General features: G+C 41.9%; 1 protein-coding gene and 1 pseudogene across 1 annotated transcript in view; one reads left to right on the top strand and one right to left on the bottom strand.

Moving 5' to 3' along the window:
- On the bottom strand, window positions 428–1,230 carry LOC102191495 (annotated as a pseudogene).
- Window positions 3,058–20,329, top strand: part of TMEM135 (transmembrane protein 135) — a 270,034-nt gene continuing 252,762 nt past the window's right edge. The window contains exon 1 of the mRNA XM_005699432.3: window positions 3,058–3,422. Coding sequence (XP_005699489.2) covers window positions 3,282–3,422 — 141 coding nt within the window. The 5' untranslated portion in view covers window positions 3,058–3,281. The remainder of the gene's footprint in view (window positions 3,423–20,329) is intronic.

Raw genomic sequence — 20,329 nt, 5'->3', positions numbered from 1 at the left:
TGTTTCACTTTCATCAAGAGGCTTTTTAGTTCCTCTTCACTTTCTGCCATAAGGGTGGTGTCATCTGCATATCTGAGGTTATTGATATTTCTCCCGGCAATCTTGATTCCAGCTTGTGTTTCTTCCAGTCCAGTGTTTCTCATGATGTACTCTGCATATAAGTTAAATAAGCAAATGAATGATATTTCCTTCATTTATTGTTTTGAAAGGGCCCATTGGGGAAGTTCAGTTCAGTTCAGTTGTTCAGTCGTGTCTGACTCTTTGCGACCCCATGGACTGCAGCATGCCAGGCTTCCCTGTCCATCACCACACCAACTCCAATTTCTCCACTGGGAAACAGGAAAAAGAAAAACAAAATCTAACACTCTTCCAACTGACTGAGTTGTAGAAGTGGAAGCTGCTTAACACTCAAGATGGTATTCAACTGTCATTTTATGAGTTTTCCTTCAAGTGAGACAACTACAATGTTTCCCAATTTTTCTCCAAGTGACAAATGCTCCTTAATTTCATCCCTTCCATTTACATGTCACTCATATTTAATATGGGCTTCCCTGGTGGCTCAGAGGTTAAAGCGTCTGCTTGCAATGCAGGAGACCTGGGTTCGATCCCTGGGTCAGGAAGATCCCCTGAAGAAGGAAATGGCAACCCACTCCAGTGTTCTTGCCTGGAAAATCCCATGGATGGAGGAGCCTGGTGGGCTACAGTCCATGGGGTCGCAAAGAGTTGGACATAACTGAGTGACTTCACTTTACGTCACTTCACATTTAATGTATGTAGATTTCTTTTTAATGGCCTCTTTAGAGCTAGTATAAATCATCTTGTTTTTAAAAGGTGCACTCTTAGAAGCCCAGACTATCAATACTGGGTATTGATAGTAGGTATTCTTAGTCTTTTTTGCTGTGTATATGGCATCAATAGATCAATATTAGGTATTCTTAGACTATAGATCAATACTAGGTATTCTTAGACTTTTTTGTTGTTTATATGGCATCATACATAGCAAACTGGTAATCATTCAGAGGTAGCAACTTCACAACAAAATGTATAGGGGTCCTCCGCGGTATCACTAGTGTCATTTGTTAAGATCAGTTTTGCTTCCTCTATTATAATTATTTGTCTTTCCTCATCATTTAAACAGAACTTTCTTTCATCTTCTTTCGTGTAGAATATTTTTATTTTCTTATCATTAAAACCTTTGACTTCATCATTCACTGTAACTCCAGAAGTCATAGTGCCTGGGGCTGCAATGCCAGCTCTGGCCCAGCTCTACGGCACTGGGAGGAGATGGAGAAGTAGGTGGAAACCCTTCTTGTTCACAGCCGAATCTACCGAGCTTAGAATAGTGTCTGAAAATAATGTGTGTGTGTGTGTGCGCACGCGCGCTCAGCCATGTCTCACTCTTTGTGACCTTATGGAGTGCAGCTTGCTAGCTCCTTTGTCTATGGAATTTTCTAGACAAGTATACTGGAGCAGGTTACCATTTCCTACTTGAGGGGATCTTCTTGACCCAAGGATCAAACCCGCATTTCCTGCAGGCAGATTCTCTGCCACGGAGCCATCTAGGAAGCCTACCTGAAAATAGTATGTGCTCGGTAAATATTACAGAATGGATAAATGAAGACTAGATTAGAATGGGATTCGTCTAAGGGCTGTATACAAAAATAATAGTATTTAACAGTCTAATGACAAGCTCCTGCTTTACACTTTAGAATTTGAAATTCCAGGGAACCTAGAAAGTTATATGTGAGGAAACTGACTCTTACAGAGTTTATAAGTCTCATGGGCCACACAGGTTCCTTGTCAAGCCAACTGTTGGCAGCCCTCTAGCCAGGCACCAGTTCTAAGACCACGGCTGCCTCTACTAGGTATACGATTTGAAGTACAGTCTCCCTAAAATCGAGTTCCCTTCCCCAGTTTATGATTAATCTCGCTATCTAAAACTTAATTTCCTTTGTCACCCTCCCATGACCTCAATCCCGTGCTAAGTGAACACGAATCAACAAGCCAGATGACTAAAACTGCCGTTGCTGATGCCATTGCTAATATACTAAAATAGCTATTATAGATAACATCATTAATGTACAAACTCAGCCTGTTTCTCCACAACAAGATGAGCTCACAGGTGGCCCCAAGTCATGGGCCACCTGACTTGAGAATCCAAGATATCCTGATTTCCAAAACTACGATAAAAAAAAAAAAAGTCACAAGAGGATTCATCCTAGTCTCTGTTTTCCCTTTTTAAGAACCCCTAACTCACAGACCAAGTGGGAGCGGATCTGAGGCTTGTCAAGAAGTCAGTCTCTCTCACCCCCTTGCTTGGTGGTGGTAGCTGTCCAGTCGTGTCTGACTCTTTGTGACCCCAAGGACTAGAGCACGCTAGGCTTCCCTGTCCTTCACAATCTCTCTGTACCCTGCAATAAACCCTTCCTTTGCTGCAAAAACCTGCTGTCAGAGCCTGGCTTTCTGCGCCTGGGGCAAGTGAGTCCTTGCTGGGTTACATACTTGGCGGATGCGTGCCTGTAGGCAGGATGGCTCAGGGGCCCAGAGTTTGGAGACAAAGACCAACTAGCGTCCTTTCCCTTACAAGAAGGGAAAGTGCCCAACTAGCAAATTTGTGGAGCCTACTCAGGCACCGCAGAGCTTAGAAAGCCGAGGCGCTGCTGGGTCCCAACCAGCAAATAGCCTCAGCTATTTATTACCTGGCGCTCCAGGGCAGGGCAGCTGGCCCTTCTGAGGAGGATGTTTGTCTGGGCTCGCCTCTGACAACCGTCTTCCTCCACCAGCTCCCAACAAAGACATTTCATCCATTTCTTCCACTGTCCTCAATTCTACTTGGCTGGGCTTTGAGAGGACCGAGGCTGGAGTACACAGTGACCCAGCGCGCCCACTGGGGCGCATCTGTCAGGGCGCGCGCGGCGCGAGCCATGAAGAGGCGGGCGGCCGGCGCGTCGCCGAGCGGCGCTCTCTCTATCCCCGTCGGCGGCGCGCGCCGCTCGGGGACGCGCTTGCCCGGGGGCGCCGGCGGGGGCGCGCACGCTCCGCCTCTCCCCGCCTCCCCGGCTGCGCGCCCCGCCCCCTCGAGCTGCCATACGCCCAGCGCCCAACATCCGAGGACTTTGGCCCGGAGTAACCCCGCTCTCGTTACCTTTCCCCTCTTTTCCGCGCCTCCCCCCGGGCCGGCCCCGCTGCTCCGCCGCGGCTGGGCGCGCGCCGCCCTCCCCGCTTCCTCCCGTGCGAGCGCCGGCTCAGCCCCTCCCGGTCCCCGCGCGCGGCTCTTCGTCATGGCGGCGCTCAGCAAGTCCATCCCTCACAACTGCTACGAGATCGGCCACACTTGGCAGCCGTCCTGCTGGCTCTCCTTCCTGCACATCACCAGGGGCGCCCTGGAGGAGTCCCTGAGGATCTATGCCCCCCTGTACTTGGTGAGCCCCGTCAGCCCTCCCCCAGGCCGAGGGCGACGTGCGCGGTGGGCTCCTGGGAGGCGGGCTCGGGCACTCGCTGTCTTGTCAGCCTCTCCTTGGGAGCGATGAGGGGTGTTTTTTTGTGGGCAGGAATGGGTGGGCTTGGGGAGGGGATAGATCGCGAGGGGCTGATACACTAAATCCAGCTGGGACGGAAGAAGGGGGAAGGGAGTAGAGGTTGAGCTGTCATCTGAACGTCTGCTGTTGGGGGAGAGGATGTCTTCTCAACTTCAGGATTAAGTTTGGGGGCCACTTCAAACTGAATGCACACACCTGCGTTGCTTTTCCTCTCTCCTGCCTTGTGATGGAGAGGTCTTCGTAGGTCAGCTAGGGGATGAGAAATGGCCTGCAATCATTCCTCACCTTATTCCCTCTGTTTTGGCGATCCCCTCCCCCCACCCCCCAGGTTTTTTTTTTTTTTTTAGGGCATATTTGACCTCAGATCTTGTGTTAATTTGGGAATGACAGGATTGTGGCTTGAAGGTTTTGCAGAGTGTTTTTGCAAGTTCACAAAGAGGTCTCCAGGTTGAGAATTTGCTTGGTGTTGTAAAGGGTGGTTCCAGTCTACGAGTCAGTGAAAGTGTCTAGGAGATATGACTGTATGTCACTTGTAGGTCCTTTATTCCACAGCTTTACAGGTAGGGCAATCTAAATTTGGAGCTTTAGAGACTATTTGAAAATATGTGTATGTATCACTGAGAGTTGTTAGTTTGTTCTTGAATGTTCTAACCAGCATCTCTCTCTCATCCTTTGTATTAAAGATTTCTTTAATCTTTAATTAACCAAGGTCATTTTGGTTATTTAAGTTTATTGTCTTATTTTCTTGCTCAATAGAGTCTATGTCCTAAGAAGGCAGAGGTATATTTTTTGTATGTTTCCTAAAAGTTCTAGTCAGTATTCAGTGGATGGTCAGTTCTTCTCATTGAGTAATAATTTAGGTTTATACCCTAATATTCCTGAAGGTGTGTCATGGCCATAGCTGTGGAACGTCTTCAGAAGTCTGATTATTTATTACAGTGATAACCGAGGAGAAGATGGTAACTTTCTCTGAGCTTGCAGAAGCCAGTTTCATTTGTATCATATTCGCTGGTGCTTTTAAAACTTAACGTGTGTTAGGAGTCTGTTGGGGGAACATGTTAAAATGGGGGTTCTGATTCAGTAGATCTTGGTGGGGCCTGAAATTCTACATTTCTGCAAACTCGCAGGTGATTTTAATGCTTCTGGACCAAGAGTCAACCTTTGAACAGTAAGGATCTGGAGCAGAGGCTGATAATAAACTTATCATTAGAGCGATACATGTCTTCCTTGATTTTCTTTGGCAAAGATCCATGTTTATCTGCTTTTCCAGTTGAATGGTTGCTAGTCTATAGCTCATTTATTGAAAAAAAAAAGGATATCTACAAACATGATTGAGCTTTTGTTATATTCAGAGATTTTTCATTCCCTTATAGGATTATGAAGTTATATGGGGAGAGAGTCTATGGTATGTACTTTCTCTCTGAAAATCCATAGCACTTTTATTGTGCCTCATTCATTCATTCATTCAATAATGATTTGTTGAATGCCTGATATTTTTCATATTTACAGCCTAGATAATTTATTGGTTATGTTCCATAATGAGTAGTTCAGGGGAGCAACAGAAACATAGGTTCTTCTATGCCAGGAGGTGGGGTAAGGGCAAAAGGGTCAAGAGAAGTTTGTGTTTTACTATTCTCTCTCCAGCTGGGTTAAATACTTCTTGAAAACAAATTCTTGATCTTATTTGATCTTGTATCTGTGTTTGGAATATAGCTGGGTAACTCAAAGTTTGGGTCGCTATTCATGAGTGGTTGTGAAGTAAAATTAGTGGGAACTGACCAGTAGTTTAAGTGAAATAGAAAAGAATAGGAAAAAAAAAAAAAATGAGAGGGCACCACAGGTGGTGTGGATAAGTGTTATTTCATTACAGTTTTGTTTGTTGTATTTGTATGGGTGGCTGGGGCTCTTAGAATATATAGCAGCATTTTGTTCTTTGTCTGTGTTGGGCAGTTGTTTCAATGTGTAACCCAGGTGCCACAAGGTGGGGGTGGGGTGGGGAAGAAATGGGCTTTTAAAGGCTATCAGCCACTTCTGATTTTGAATCTCATCTCACTCACTCACTGTTTGACTTTGTGCAAGTTACTCTGACTCCCTCTGTGAGAACTGAGTGAAGTAATACACTGAAGACTATCACATTTTCTAGTTCATAATAGGTCTTGAATAATTAGGCATTTTTTTGTTCCCCCTTCCCTCGGTGGCACTTAAGTTAGATGCAGGTAGCGAGGGCTCCGTGGAAGAAGTAACATTTGACTTGAGCCTTGAAGAGAAGGATCACAGTACATTGATTCATGTAGTGGATATTTATAGAATACTTAATGGAGCAGAGGGAGAAAAGTGTGAATTGAGGCAGAAATCCAAATGGTTTTGTAAAAGAAGTAGTTAGGTGTATTGATTGAGTGAAGCAGAAATTTTGCATATAGGCTGTATGAGTAATGATAACTCTTATTTACTGAACACTCATGTAGCTAGCTTCCCTGATATCTCATTTGGTAAAGAATCTGCCTGCAATGCAGGAGACCCCGGTTCGATTGCTGGGTCAGGAAGATCCGCAGGAGAAGGGATCAGCTACCCACTCCAGTCAGTATTCTTGGGTTTTCCTTGTGGCTTAGCTGGTAAAGAATCCCCCTGCAATGTGGGAGACCTGGGTTCCATCCCTGGGTTGGGAAGATCCCCTGGAGAAGGGAAAGGCTACGCAGTCCAGTATTCTGGCCTGGACAGTTCCATGGACTGTACAGTCCTTGGGGTAGCAAAGAGTTGGACAGGACTGAGCAACTTTCACTTTCACTTTCATGTGCTTAGACCTTTACGTATCTTGTTTAATGCTTACACAACTCTGTCTTATCCCTGTTTCATAGGTAGGAAAACTGAAAGTTAGAGATTTTAAGCAGTTTCCAAGATGAAGAGTTAGTAAGGGGAAGAGACAGGCTTTTGTTTTTAGTTTTTTGAAGGTCAGGCTGAGGATGTCATAAGGTTTTTTTTTTTTTTTGTGAACAAAGGGGTTACAAGTACAGAATGGTGTCTTCAGATGAATCTGCTTGAAATGGGTAGACTGGATTGGAAAGACTGTTTAGGAGTTGATGCAGTGGATTCATTTAAGTGATGGAAAATCCGTTCTCAGGGAATCCCACTTTGTAACTTGTTAGCAGTGTGACCTCAGGAAAATTATCTCACCTCTTTGAGCCTTAGTCTCTTTCTTTTTTGGGGCTGTTGTGAAGATTTAAATGGGATAATAGTATGTAGGAATAGCAGCCATCACATAGGAGGGCCCTAATCAAGGGTTGGTGTTATTAAAATAGTGCATTTGTTACGATCTTTGTCTCCACCTCTGATTAGAATGGTGGTTTATATTCAGAACTAGCATGGTACTTCAGTAGGTGCTTCAGTAGGTGTCTGAATGAGTGCAAGTATGAATGAATGAACTCATGAATAATTCAGGAGTGAAGAAATAGTATTTGGCAGGCTTAAGGTAGTGGCAGAGAGAATGGAAGGGCAGTTTCAGAGGCGTTTCACGGGAGAGGCATTTCATAGGAAGAATGAACAGGACTTAGAGATTGAGACGGTTGGGGCAGTGTGAAGGCTTGTTTATGCTTCCAGGATTTCAAGTCTGACTGATACTGTCGCCATCATCACTGATAGAAGAGAAGTTTACGGGAAGCTGGGTTGGGGGACAACTTTAATCAGAAGCGTTTTTTTAGAGCTTGTAGAAATCTGCTTTTCATTTGAAATATTGCCATGGGTGTTGTACGAAGCCAGTCCCTTTTGCTCCTTCCGGGTTTCCTCGCAGTCTGTGTACATCTGCTCTCCTGTTCCTTTCTCATCATGGCATCAGGCATCATGTCTTAGTATCACCTTCACTTTCTAACGCTTAAACCATTAGATTTGTAGTGATCTGTGCCTTTTCACATTGAATCTTCATGTTTTCATGATTTGTAAAAAAGCATCAATCCTCATTATCAATCCACTTCATAGAGTTTTTTTTTTTCTTTTTCTCAAGAACCTACAGCATGGCAACCCACTCCAGTGCTCTTGCCTGGAAAATCCCATGGACGGAGCAGCCTGGTAGGCTGCAGTCCATGGGGTCGCGAAGAGTTGGACACAACTGGGCAACTTCACTTTCACTTTTCACTTTCATGCATTGGAGAAGGAAATGGCAACCCACTCCAGTGTTCTTGCCTGGGGAATCCCGGGGATAGGGGAGCCTGGTGGGCTGCCACCTATGGGGTCGCACAGAGTCGGACACGACTGAAGTGACTTAGCACCATCAGCAGCACAAATGTTATAATATATGCTAACAATTTATGTATATACCAAAAATATACTTCAGAAAGCTTTATTTCTTGAATCTTAGTTATTGTCACACATTCACAATAAGTGGTAGCCATTGCTACACACATGAAACAGTTGTTAAACCACTAAAATTAATGAAAGCATAGTGTCCTTGGTACTTTGTGGCAAAGTTAGAATACACAGTTACTCATGTAGGAGGATGGACTCTGCTGTTCCAATTCTTAGGTGCCTTTTCTAAAAGGAAAACTTGTTAATTTACCTCAGGTGGTTGTAAGAGCTTTCTTATGTTTTTCCTGGTGTCTTTCCACAGGACTTCCAGATTAGGGTACTGGCATTTATCATTAACTGACTTCAGAGAAGAACCTTTCTCAGTTTTGGGAAAGAGTGATTTAAAAATCTGCTTCTTTATTGACCTTCAGATGTTTATACCCTTCTTCAGAGTATGAAAATGGTTACTTAATATTTACTTCTGTTGAATCTTAACAGACTTGTTAGATTATAAAGGGTCAGTTCATTACCTTTAGACTGAATAAATACTTAAGCAAGAGTTGGACTTCTAGGAATAAAAAAAAGAAAAAAAAACAGCTTATGGACAGCTTTTAGTTAATTGTGAAAGACTTGAAAGGCAATGCCAAAGAATGCTCAAACTACCCCACAATTGCACTTATCTCACACGCCAGCAAAGTAATGCTCAAAATTCTCCAAGCCAGGCTTCAATAGTTCGTGAACCGTGAACTTCCATATCTTCAGGATGGATTTAGAAGAGGCAGAGGAACCAGAGATCAAATTGCCAACATCCATTGGATCATAGAAAAAGCAAGAGAATTCCAGAAAAACATCTATTTCTGCTTTATTGATTATGCCAAAGCCTTTGACTATGTGGATCACAACAAACTGTGGGAAGTTTTTCAAGATATGGGAACACCAGACCACCTGACCTGCCTCTCTAGAAATCTGTATGCAGGTCAGGAAGCAACAGTTAGAACTGGACATGGAACAGCAGACCGGTTCCAAATTGGGAAAAGGAGTACGTCAAGGCTGTATATTGTCACCCTGCTTATTTAACTTCTATGCAAAGTACATCACGAGAAACGCTGGACTGGATGTAGCACAAGCTAGAATCAAGATTGCTGGGAGAAATATCAATAACCTCAGATATGTAGATGACATCACCCCTTATGGCAGAAAGCGAAGAACTAAAGAACCTCTTGATGAAAGTGAAAAAGGAGAGTGAAAAAGTTGGCTTAAAGCTCAATATTCGGAAAACAAAGATCATGGCATTGGTCCCGTCACTTCATGGCAAAAAGATGGGGAAACAGTAGAAACAATGGCTGACTTTATTTTTGGGGGCTCCAAAATCACTGCAGATGGTGACTGCAGCCATGAAATTAAAAGGCATTTGCTCCTTGGAAGAAAAGTTATGACCAACCTAGACAGCATATTAAAAAGCAGAGACATTACTTTGCCAACAAAGGTCCATCTAGTCAAAGGTATGGTTTTTCCAGTAGTCACGTATAGATGTGAGAGTTGGACTACAAAGAAAGCTGAGCGCTGAAGAATTGATGCATTTGAACTGTGGTGTTGGAGAGACTCTTAAGAGTCCCTTGGACTGCAAGGAGATCCAACCAGTCCATCCTAAAAGAAATCAGTCCTGAATATTCATTGGAAGGACTGATGTTGAAGCTGAAACTCCACTATTTTGGCCACCTGATGCGAAGAACTGACTCATTTGAAAAGACCCTGATGCTGGGAGAGATTGAAGGCAGGAGGAGAAGGGGACAACAGTGGATGAGATAGTTGGATGGCATCACTAACTCAGTGAACATGAGTTTGAGTAAACCCCAGGGAGTTGGTGAAGGACAGGGAGGCCTGGTGTGCTGCAGGCCATGGGGTCGCAAAGAGTTGCACGTTCCTAAGTGACTGAACTGAACTGTAAAATTTAAGTGATATAGGCAGAGGGTTTTTTTTTTTTTTTTTAAATGTCCTCATGTAGTTTTATTTTACAGGAAAAAACCAGTAATTCTACAAAACTTCCCAAGCTTACCTCCGTTTACAAGATGCTGTTCAGATTTCTATATTTCAGTATGGCTTAGGAGGGGGAATTCTGGATTCTGGGATCAAATTGCCTGTGTTAGAATTCTTGCTCACTTCTTACTAGCTGGGTAATCTCAGACAAATGACCTGACTACTCTAAGCATCAGTTTTTGTGTCTGTAGTGTGGGAGAAATGGTAAATTTTAACTCTGGAGGCCCTGGTGAGGATTAAATGAGGCATAATATGTAAAGTGTTTCTGGCATGTAGTATGCACTGAGTTTTTAAAGGCATTGTCTTAGCAGATTTTCTTGAGAAAATGAGACCAGAAATGAGACTTTTTGAAGCTTTTGTTTTTTTTACTTAAAAAAGGACAGAATTTAAAGTCATTAAGCAATATAGACTGCTGGGAATATTTGCATTTTTTGACATTTGGAGACCAGGGAATTTGTAAATATGTTGATTTACAAATTTACAAATTTAACCCCTTTGATTTTCTGCCTGAGACCTACTTTAGAGGTGAAGGTGAAGGGCTCATTGTATCCTTCTAATCCATAAGTAAATAATGATTTTTTTTTAAAGCAAGATTTGTTATTGTCCCTTTTGAGGTGTAACAGTCATTTGGTCTTTGTCTTTCCAATGAGCAATTAGATGATGAGTTTTCTTATTCATTAATAAGAGATTGTGAGTATGTTGAGCTTAGTTTTCTGTGTGACATTTTGTTATTCTTTGCTGATCTCTGTTAAGTTCAAAATACACTTCCAGCGTATTACTTCTAGTTGAAAGTTGAAGACTGTGGTACTGAACACTTTTGTAACTCACTGTTTTCTGTAGCAATCTGAGTGTATAGCTGGCCAAATGTGCTTTACTGTTGCTTGTCTCTTTAGTTATCATAGATCAGGGATAAAAATTAAGATAATATAAACATTGGAATATAGGCTCTAAATGATTATGATCCATTCCTGTTCCTGTTTCTGAGTCAGTAGATTCTTATTAAAATGGATATTTATTTGATTAAAAAAATTTTTTTAAAGCCTTTAAATCCTTAGTAAGTATTTTTCAGTGTCAGCATTATTTCCGCTTGCCTTGTCACTAGAGAATTGTCTTCAAATCAGGAGTGGGAATTTCCTTGGTGGTCCATTGGTTATATCTTGGAGCTTCCGCCTCAAGGGGCCTGGGTTCAATCCCTGGTCTGGGAACTGAGATTCCACAGGCTGCACAGTGTGGCCAAAAAAAAAAAGATGTTGTTGTCATCTAAGATTTTTTTGGGTGCATGGATTTGTTATGGGAAGGGGGACCTCTTCCAGGGCCTGAGAGTGGGCTCTTGTCCAACACTTGGAAATGAATTGTCTGAGGAGTCACACATGCTGAGAAAGCAAGAGAGTTTATTGAGAAGGGACGCCTGGGAGGAGAGCAGGAGGGTGAGGGAACCCAGGAGGACTGCCGCGCCATGTGGCTCGCAGTCTTGGGTTTTATGGTGATGGGGTTCGTTTCTGGGATTTCTTTGGCCAAACATTTTGACTCGGTTCTGACTTGAGTTCCATCGGTGTGTTTCTCCTAACAAATCTGTTTCATCTTGGGAAAATAAAAGTGTACTTAATAAGTATTTGTTAGTGAGCCTGATTTATTAGTGAATCAAATTGGAATTGTAAATTGATATTATAAATTGTATATAAAGCTCTCTCGTCATAATTATACTTGCAGGGAATCAATGTCTGTGAATGGATGAGGATTTTAAGTAATTTTGCTTTCAGCTGCATTGAAAAATATTCAATGAAATGGATTTATGTGTGGAAGAAAGTGTGAAAAGAGGGAAGAGTGCTGGATCAGGTGTCATCAGGTTTGAGCAGGTTGCTTTTATATGAATGCTGAATTTACCATGTTTTTAACTTATCATCATGTGTTTTGTCTAGTCTTTGGATTCATTACATGTGTTAACTTGTTTTGGCTTCTTGCATCTAGATCTTTGGAGTTTGCTTTGTGCTTAGTCCAGTTTGGGAGTTTCCTTGAAGGATTCCGTATCTATTGGCAATGACAGAAGAAAGCCTGTTATTCTGATCATTTTTGATTTCTAAACCTTGGAAAAAGTAGACATGGTCCCATCTTTGTCAGATCTGTATCTCAAAAATCCTCTAGCCCAGGAGACAGGGATTTAATCAGAATTCAGATTGAATTTCAGAGTGTGTGCGTTCGTACCTCCATTTGGAGCTCTCGGAGTGTAACTGCATTTACCTGACTCTATTTTCTCTCTCTTTCCTATCTTTATTTTATTCTTCAACTATTACAGATTGCCTACAATGTATCAGAAATACAGGGGTGGGGTAACAAGATGTATGTGGACATTTAGATTAAGGGGGAAGGTAAACTTGAAAGAAGCATGCAAAAATTGATTTCAGCTGTATTAAGTGCTATTGAGAAGTACAGGATGTTACTGGAGAGTGTTACGTGAGACCCTATCCTGGTGGTGTGGGTTTGGGAAGGCTTTCCCAATGAAGTAACAAAGTGAATATATGAATATGTATCAGGCTTAACATTTATGGCACATAACCCAAATTTTAGCATGTGGAAATTCAGAGAAATAAGAAGTAGTTACTTTACAGAAAGAGAGATTATTTAATGATTTCTTAAATCCGATACCCTGGGCAAGAATTTGATTTCTTTCCTTTTGACTTTAAGTCAAAGGCAATAATAAAGCAACTCAGACGATACAAATACCTGGGTTAACATTCTCTGGGGTTGGATCTCTTTCTAATAAAACTTACATTTTAAAGTAGTCAGAAATTTTCAGTTACAAATGTTAGAAAAACTGTTTTAACCTCTATTTTCCTTCACTGATTTAAAGGTAAATCGTTTGTTTTGGGCTTCCCTTGTAGCTCAGTTGGTAAAGAATCTGCCTGCAATGCAGGAGATTCAGGTTTGATCCCTGGGTCGGGAAGATCCCCTGGAGAAGGGAATGGCTACCCACTCCAGGATTCTTGCTGGGAAATCCCATGGACAGAGGAGCCTGGTGGGCTATAGTCCATGGGGTCACAAAGAGTTGGACATGACTGAATGACAAACACTTTCACTTTCAAGGTTGTTTTAGACAAAATTGTCTATAAAGATCTGGGAAGGTCTTTTTAAAGTTTTCTTTTTTCTGTGCTCTCTCTTTCTCTCTTTTTTTCCTCCTGTGGTTAAATTTCTTTTCTGGTTTAGATTGATGGTCAGGGTCCTCCCCATCAAAAAATAGTCAGGGATTCTGTATTTGTTAATTATCAGACTTCAGTGTGGGTGAGTTTTACCAAATGTGTGACTACAAGTACAGTTTAACCCTTTTGAGACTAGCTTTATTTTCTGTTAAAGGAAATTCGTATAACAACAAAATGAGGCAGTTTGATATTTTTTAGCCATATGGGCTTCTGATGTCTGTGATTTCTTCTTTTGCTCAAATTGTCCCTACTTCTTTGGCTTAAACTCTTAGTTTACTATGGTTCTGTTTTAAGGATTCAATTCAGTATATCCACTATTCTTATTGGAGAGATTGGAATATATGTACATACCTTCTGTTTTTCATCTGAACTTAGTTCTTCAATAAGAAGTGTATTATTTGAATTTTTCTTCATTAAGGTATTTTCATATTGGAGCCCATGATATTTGTATTTAAGTATGCAGAAGATGGCAGGTTATAAAAATTGTTTTGGTTTAAGATTATAGTATTCCTTGGAGAATTATAGCAATAAATTGAAGTAACAGGTGTGTGTTTTCAAGACTATCCTTATATTACCAAAAATATTAATATTACTTACTCAGTTTGGAACATGGTTATAATATATATAGGGCTCAATCTGAGTTTTGTTTTTGATCATATTTTGTCTCAATGTTATATGTGAAATATGTTTTCAGATTTATCTTTAAAGCCTGTGTCAACTTCCTTATAAATGTGAAAGTGGCCCTTTTATTGACAGTAGACGATTATAAGCTTAATGGTCATCACTGAAGCCTAATAGTATGATTTTCATTACAGGGAGGTTTAATAGTAAGTAGCTAAGGAAACTTTTGAAGATTCACTTGTATTCTCTGGCATATGTTAGTAACAAAGTTTTTGTTGTTTTTATTTTATTATTATTTAAAAATTTTATATTTAATAAAGTATAGTTGATTTATAATATCATATTTATTTCAGGTATACAACATAGTGAATCAAACTTTTTATAGATTATGCTCCATTTAAAGTTATTCTAAAATATTGGTTGTATTCCCTGTGCTATATAATATATTTTATGTGTAGTAATCTCCTGCCCGCTTTCTTCTTGCCCCTACCCCCTTCCTTTGCCTCAGCAAAGGAACCAAATCACTATTGGTTCTCTGCATCTGTGAGTCTGTTTCTGTTATACTCATACTTTTGGTTTTCAGATTCCACGTAAGTGGTTTGTCTTTCTCTTTGTGACTTATTTCACAAATCTCAATACCTTCCAGACTATCCATGTTGTTGCAAATGGCATACTTTCATTTTTTTTATGACTGTGTTCTTTATCCGTTCATCTTCTTTATCTGTTCATGTGTTGATGGATGCTTAGATGGCTTCCGTATCTTGGCTATTGTAAATAGTGTTGCTGTGGACGTTGTGGTGCCTGTCTCTTTTTGAATTAGTGTTTTTGTTTTCTTCAGGTGTATACTTAGGAGTGAAATTGCTGGGTCGTATGGTAGTTCCATTTTTAGTTTTCTGTCTTCCACAGTGGCTGTACCAATTTACATGCCCATCAACAGTATATGAGGGTTTCCTTTTCATATACATCTTCCTCACCATTTGTTGTTTTTGTCTTTTTGATGATAAGCCATTCTGACAGGTGTGAGGTGATATGCTCATGGTTTTGATTTGCATTTCTTCGATGGATTAGCAGTGTTAAGCATGTTTTCATGTGCCTGTTGGCCATCTGTATATCTTCTTCAGAAAAATGTCTGTGTAAATCTTCGGCCCACTTTTTTTTTTTTGATATTTAAAACAATTTTTATTTTTTGGTTGTGCTACACAGCTTGCAGGATCTTAGTTCCCCGATCAGGGGTCAAACCCATGCTCCCTGCAGTGCAGGCACAGAGTCTCAACCCCTGCACTGCCAGGGAAGTCCCTTCTGTCCGTTGTTTGATTGGAATTTTTGTCTTTTTGATATTGAGTTGTATGAGCTGTTTGTGTATTTTGGGTATTAACCTCTTACTGGTCATATTATTTGCAGCTATTTTCTCCCATACAATGGATTGTCTTTTTGTTTCGTCAGTGGCTTCCTTTCCTGTGCAAATGCTTTTAAATTTAATTATGTCCTATTTTATATTTGCCTTTGTTTCTTTTACCATTGTAGACATATACCAAAAAAAAAAAAAAAAAAAGGCTACAGTTTATGTCAGAATGTTCTGCCTGTTTTCTCCTAAGAGTTTCAAGGTTTCTTGTCTTACATGTACGTCTTTAATCCACTTTGAGTTTACTTTTGTGTGTGATGTGAGAAAAGATCCTAATTTCATTTGTTTATCTGCAACTGTCCAGTTTTCCCAGAACTGCTTATTGAAGAGACTGTCCTTTCCCCATTGTGTATTCTTGCTTCTTTTGTTGTAGATGAATTGTCCTTAGAAGTGTGGTTTACTTTTGGGCTCTCTGTTGTGCTCCATTGAGCTATGTGTCTGTTTTGTGCCAGGACCATACTGTTTTGATTATTGTAGCTTTGTAGTGTACAGTTTGAAGTTAGGGAGATGATTCCCTCCAGCTTTGTTCTTTCTCAGAAATGCTTTGGCTATTCAGGGACTTTGTGGTTCTGTATATTTTAGGATAATTTGTTGTAGTTTTGTGGAAAATGTTATGGATATTGTGATAGGGATTACATTAAATCTGTAGATTGCTTTGAGTAGTGTGGTCATTTTAATAATATTAATTCTTCCAATTCTTGACCATGGGATTGCTTTCCAATTCTGTATCATTCCTTTGTCAGTGTTTTATAGTTTAGAGTATAGGTCTTTCACCTTCATGGTTAAGTTTATTCCTAGATATTTTGTTCTTTTCAATGCAATTTTTAAAAAAATTAAACAAATTTTTAACTTTTATCTTATATTGGAGTATAGTTGACTTATAGTACTGCTTCAGTTTCAGGTGTATAGTGAAGTACTTCAGTTATACATATACTTGTGTCTATTCTTTTTCAGATTCTTTTCCTATATAGGTTATTATGGAATATTGAGTTCTCTGTCCCATACAGTATGTCCTTGTTGATTATCTATTTTATATATAGTAGTATATATATTGAAGAAGGCAATGGCACCCCATTCCAGTACTCTTGCCTGGAAAATCCCCTGGACAGAGGAGCCTAGTAGGCTGTAGTCCATGGGGTCACTAGGAGTCAGACACGACTGAGCGACTTCACTTTCACTTTTCACTCTCATGCACTGGAGAAGGAAATGGCAACCCACTCCAGTGTTCTTGCCTGGAGAATCCCAGGGATGGGGGAGCCTGGTGGGCTGCCATCTATGGGGTTGCACAGAGTCAGACACGACTGAAGTGACTAAACAGCAGCAGCAGCAGCAGCAGCAGCGTATATATGTTAACCTGAAACTCCTAATTTATCTCCCCTCAGTTTTTCACCTTTGGTAACCATTAGTTTCTTTTCAAAGTCTGTGGGTCTGTTTCTGTTTTGTAAATAAGTTTATTTGTATCTCTTTTTTTTTTTAGATTCAACATAGAAATGATATCATATATGTCTTTGTCTGACTTTCTTCACTTAATGTGATAATCTCTAGGTCCATCCGTGTTGCTGCAAATGGCATTATTGCGTGTCCTGTGTGGGAGCACCCGTATGCAGTCTGCATGTGCCAGGCTTTGGTGGGAGAGCTTGATCTGCAGTGAGCTCAGGTCATGTCTTCACCCTGGGCGTGCTGGCAGCTGTTGCCTTGGTGGGAGGTGGGACTGGAGATTGATGGGCCAGGTCCAGGGCCAAATGTGACCCAGACCTTTTCCTCTACTCAATGGTCATTATTGCCCTGTTTGGGATGTGGTTGGGTCCTAAGGTGCTGGAGCAGAAACCCTGATGGTTGGGTCCAAGCTGGGTTCCGTTCCCTCTCAGTGTGCATTCTCCCCGCTCCTGGAAGGGGCAGCTTCATCCCAGAGGAGAAGCAGCACTGGAGCAAGAGATGTTGGAGCAGGCCATGGGTGTGGCCCGAGAACGTGGGGCCCTCTTGAGAAACTGTCCAGAGCCCTGGGAATCTCCGTTTGCTTCCTCTGCCTTGTTCCCAGGCATAGGCATGGATGTGCACGTGTTCTTCGTGAGTGGAGTCTCAATTTTTTTGAGCTGTCTTGTAAATAATACTGGTTTTCAAACCACGTAAGGGGACTTATCTTCCTGGTGTTGGACCCCAGGGCCAGGGTATCAAATATGTGGTTTGAATCCTTCATGCCCGAGGGAGGGTCTCCCAGTTTAGGATATCTCTCTCATCTTCTGTGTCCCATCCTCGGACTACAGGACTGACCTGATTACTTCTCCTCCCTTCTTTGCTGACTCTGTGTGGATTTTTACACTCTTTGTGAAGGAGAGTCTTTCTGCCAGTCTTGTTTGTTTTCAGTGAGAGTTCTACATGTAGCTGTATTTTTGATGTGTTCATGGGGGAGAGCGAGCTCAAGTGTCCTTCTTTGCCGTCTTGATCTCTTCCTCTTTTGGGGGGATGGTCACTGGAGGAGACAGTGCTGCTTGGGTGCTAGTGATATTGTGGTTTTTCATAAGCATCCTTGTTGACTGTTGGGCTGCACCCTGCAGGCAGGCAGTCCCTGTAGCTGCCCAGCTTCAGGACCAAGGGGAGAGCCCAGAGTCAGCAACGGAGACATCAGTGATTTAATGGATGGGGGGGATCTTATATGTCTGAAGCAAGGTCTTGGAGCAGCAGCCCACCACATGCTATGGATGGTGGGCAGGACATGCCAGCAGCCCCCACTCCCAGGGGAGGGGACGTTACCAGTTATAGGGGAGAGTAGTGTCTGATTGGCACATAGGTTACCAGCGAAGTAGCAGGGGGCAGCCCGCTCACTGTCCCTTTGATAAGCTATCACTGTGGAGGCATTCTAGTTCTAATATTTAGACGCTGTGTGACTAGTGGTACGAGTGTGTAGACGTGTTAGTAGGAGGTAGGTGAAGTAGGCACTGGTCCATCAGGGGATATACCAAGAGCAAAAGAACGACCATCTTGGGTGGCCTGATCACACGTTGGCTGACCATGAGAGACGAACGGAAACTCCCAGTTTTTAATAAGCTGATTATCTATATGTGATGAGGCAACATGGTGCAGTGCACTGGATCTGAGGTTTTGTTTTGCTCTGCAACTTATAGTTTGACTCCCAGTTTCCTTATATAAGTAGGTGATAACTCTGTCTTAAATACTCATGACATGCTTCGGTAATCATATGAAATAGTACATATGAGAAACCTTTGAAAACTGTAAAAAGACATGTAAATATTGGTTTGTGATTCTAGGTTCCTTATCTTTTTCTTGTAGAATTTAAATTTGGCCTTTGTAGCTTAAGAATAATTTTAGCCTTAAAAATAAAAGTGTTGGAAGCAGTTTAAGTTCAGTGTATTTGTTAGAGTTCTCCAGAGACACAGAACGTGAAGGTGGTGTGTGAGAATGTGAAAGTGTGTGTTATGTATGAGAGAGTGTGTGGTGTGCAGGTGCACACACGCAGTATATATATATGTATAGAGAGACAGACAAACTGAGTAACTTCTTATAAGGCATTGGCCCAACCATTAGGGAGGCTGAGGAATTCCAAGAGCCACAGTTGGGAAGCTGTAGTTCCTTCTAGTCCCTATCCTAACACGTGATAACAAGGAAAGCCAGTAATGTCAGCTCCAGTTAAAGGCTAATTCTGGGTGTGAGCTGGGAAAGATTGATGGCCCAGCCTGAGGGCATACAGGCAAGAGGCGGCCCCTCTTACTCAGCAATTTTGTCCTGTTGAGATCTTCAGTTCATTAGATGAGGCGCACCCACGTTCAGTTCAGTTCAGTTCAGTTCAGTTCAGTTCAGTCGCTCAGTCGACTCTTTGCGACCCCATGAATCGCAGCACGCCAGGCCTCCCTGTCCATCACCAACTCCCAGAGTTCACTCAGACTCATGTCCATCGAGTCAGCGATGTCATCCAGCCATCTCATCCTCTGTCGTCCCCTTCTCCTCCTGCCCCCAATCCCTCCCAGCATCAGAATCTTTTCTAATGAGTCAACTCTTCGCATGAGGTGGCGGCCACAGTACTGGAATTTCAGCTTTAGCATCATTCCCTCCAAAGAAATCCCAGGGCTGATCTCCTTCAAATAGACTGGTCGGATCTCCTAGCAGTCCAAGGGACTCTCAAGAGTCTTCTCCAACACCACAGTTCAAACGCATCAATTCTTCGGCGCTCAGCCTTCTTCACAGTCCAGCTCTCACATACATATGGAAAAACCATAGCCTTGACTAGACGGACCTTAGTCGGCAAAGTAATGTCTCTGCTTTTAAATATACTATCTAGGTTGGTCATAACTTTTCTTCCAAGGAGTAAGCGTCTTTTAATTTCATGGCTGCAGTCACCATCTGCAGTGATTTTGGAGCCCCCCAAAATGAAGTCTGACACTGTTTCCACTGTTTCCTCATCTATTTCCCATGAAGTGATGGGACCGGATGCCATGATCTTCGTTTTCTGAATGTTGAGCTTGAAGCCAACTTTTTCGCTCTCCTCTTTCACATTCATCAAGAGGCTTTTTAGTTCCTCTTCACTTTCTGCCATAAGGGTGGTGTCATCTGCATATCTGAGGTTATGGATATTTCTCCCGGCAATCTTGATTCCAGCTTGTGTTTCTTCCAGCCCAGTGTTTCTCATGATGTACTCTGCATAGAAGTTAAATAAGCAGGGTGACAATATACAGCCTTGACGTACTCCTTTTCCTATTTGGAACCAGTCTGTTGTTCCATGTCCAGTTCTAACTGTTGCTTCCTGACCTGTATATAGGTTTCTCAAGAGGCAGGTTAGGTGGTCTGGTATTCTTGCCATCTCTTTCAGAATTTTCCACAGTTTATTGTGATCCACACAGTCAAAGGCTTTGGCATAGTCAGTAAAGCAGAAATAGATGTTTTTCTGGAACTCTCTTGCTTTTTCCATGATCCAGCAGATGTTGACAACTTGATCTCTGGTTCCTCTGCCTTTTCTAAAACCAGCTTGAACATCTGGAAGTTCACAGTTCATGTATTGCTGAAGCCTGGCTTGGAGAATTTTGAGCATTACTTTACTAGCGTGTGAGATGAGTGCAATTGTGTGGTAGTTTGAGCATTCTTTGGCATTGCCTTTCTTTGGGATTGGAATGAAAACTGACCTTTCCCAGTCCTGTGGCCACTGCTGAGTTTTCCAAATTTGCTGGCATATTGAGTGCAGCACTTTCACAGCATCATCTTTCAGGATTTGAAATAGTTCAACTGGAATTCCATCACTCCGTTTGTAGTGA

This window comes from Capra hircus, chromosome 29 (genome assembly GCF_001704415.2).
Source record: "Capra hircus breed San Clemente chromosome 29, ASM170441v1, whole genome shotgun sequence".
Taxonomy (NCBI): domain Eukaryota; kingdom Metazoa; phylum Chordata; class Mammalia; order Artiodactyla; family Bovidae; genus Capra; species Capra hircus.
Note: the sequence above shows the minus strand (reverse complement) of the source record. Positions and strands in the feature narration are given on the sequence as shown.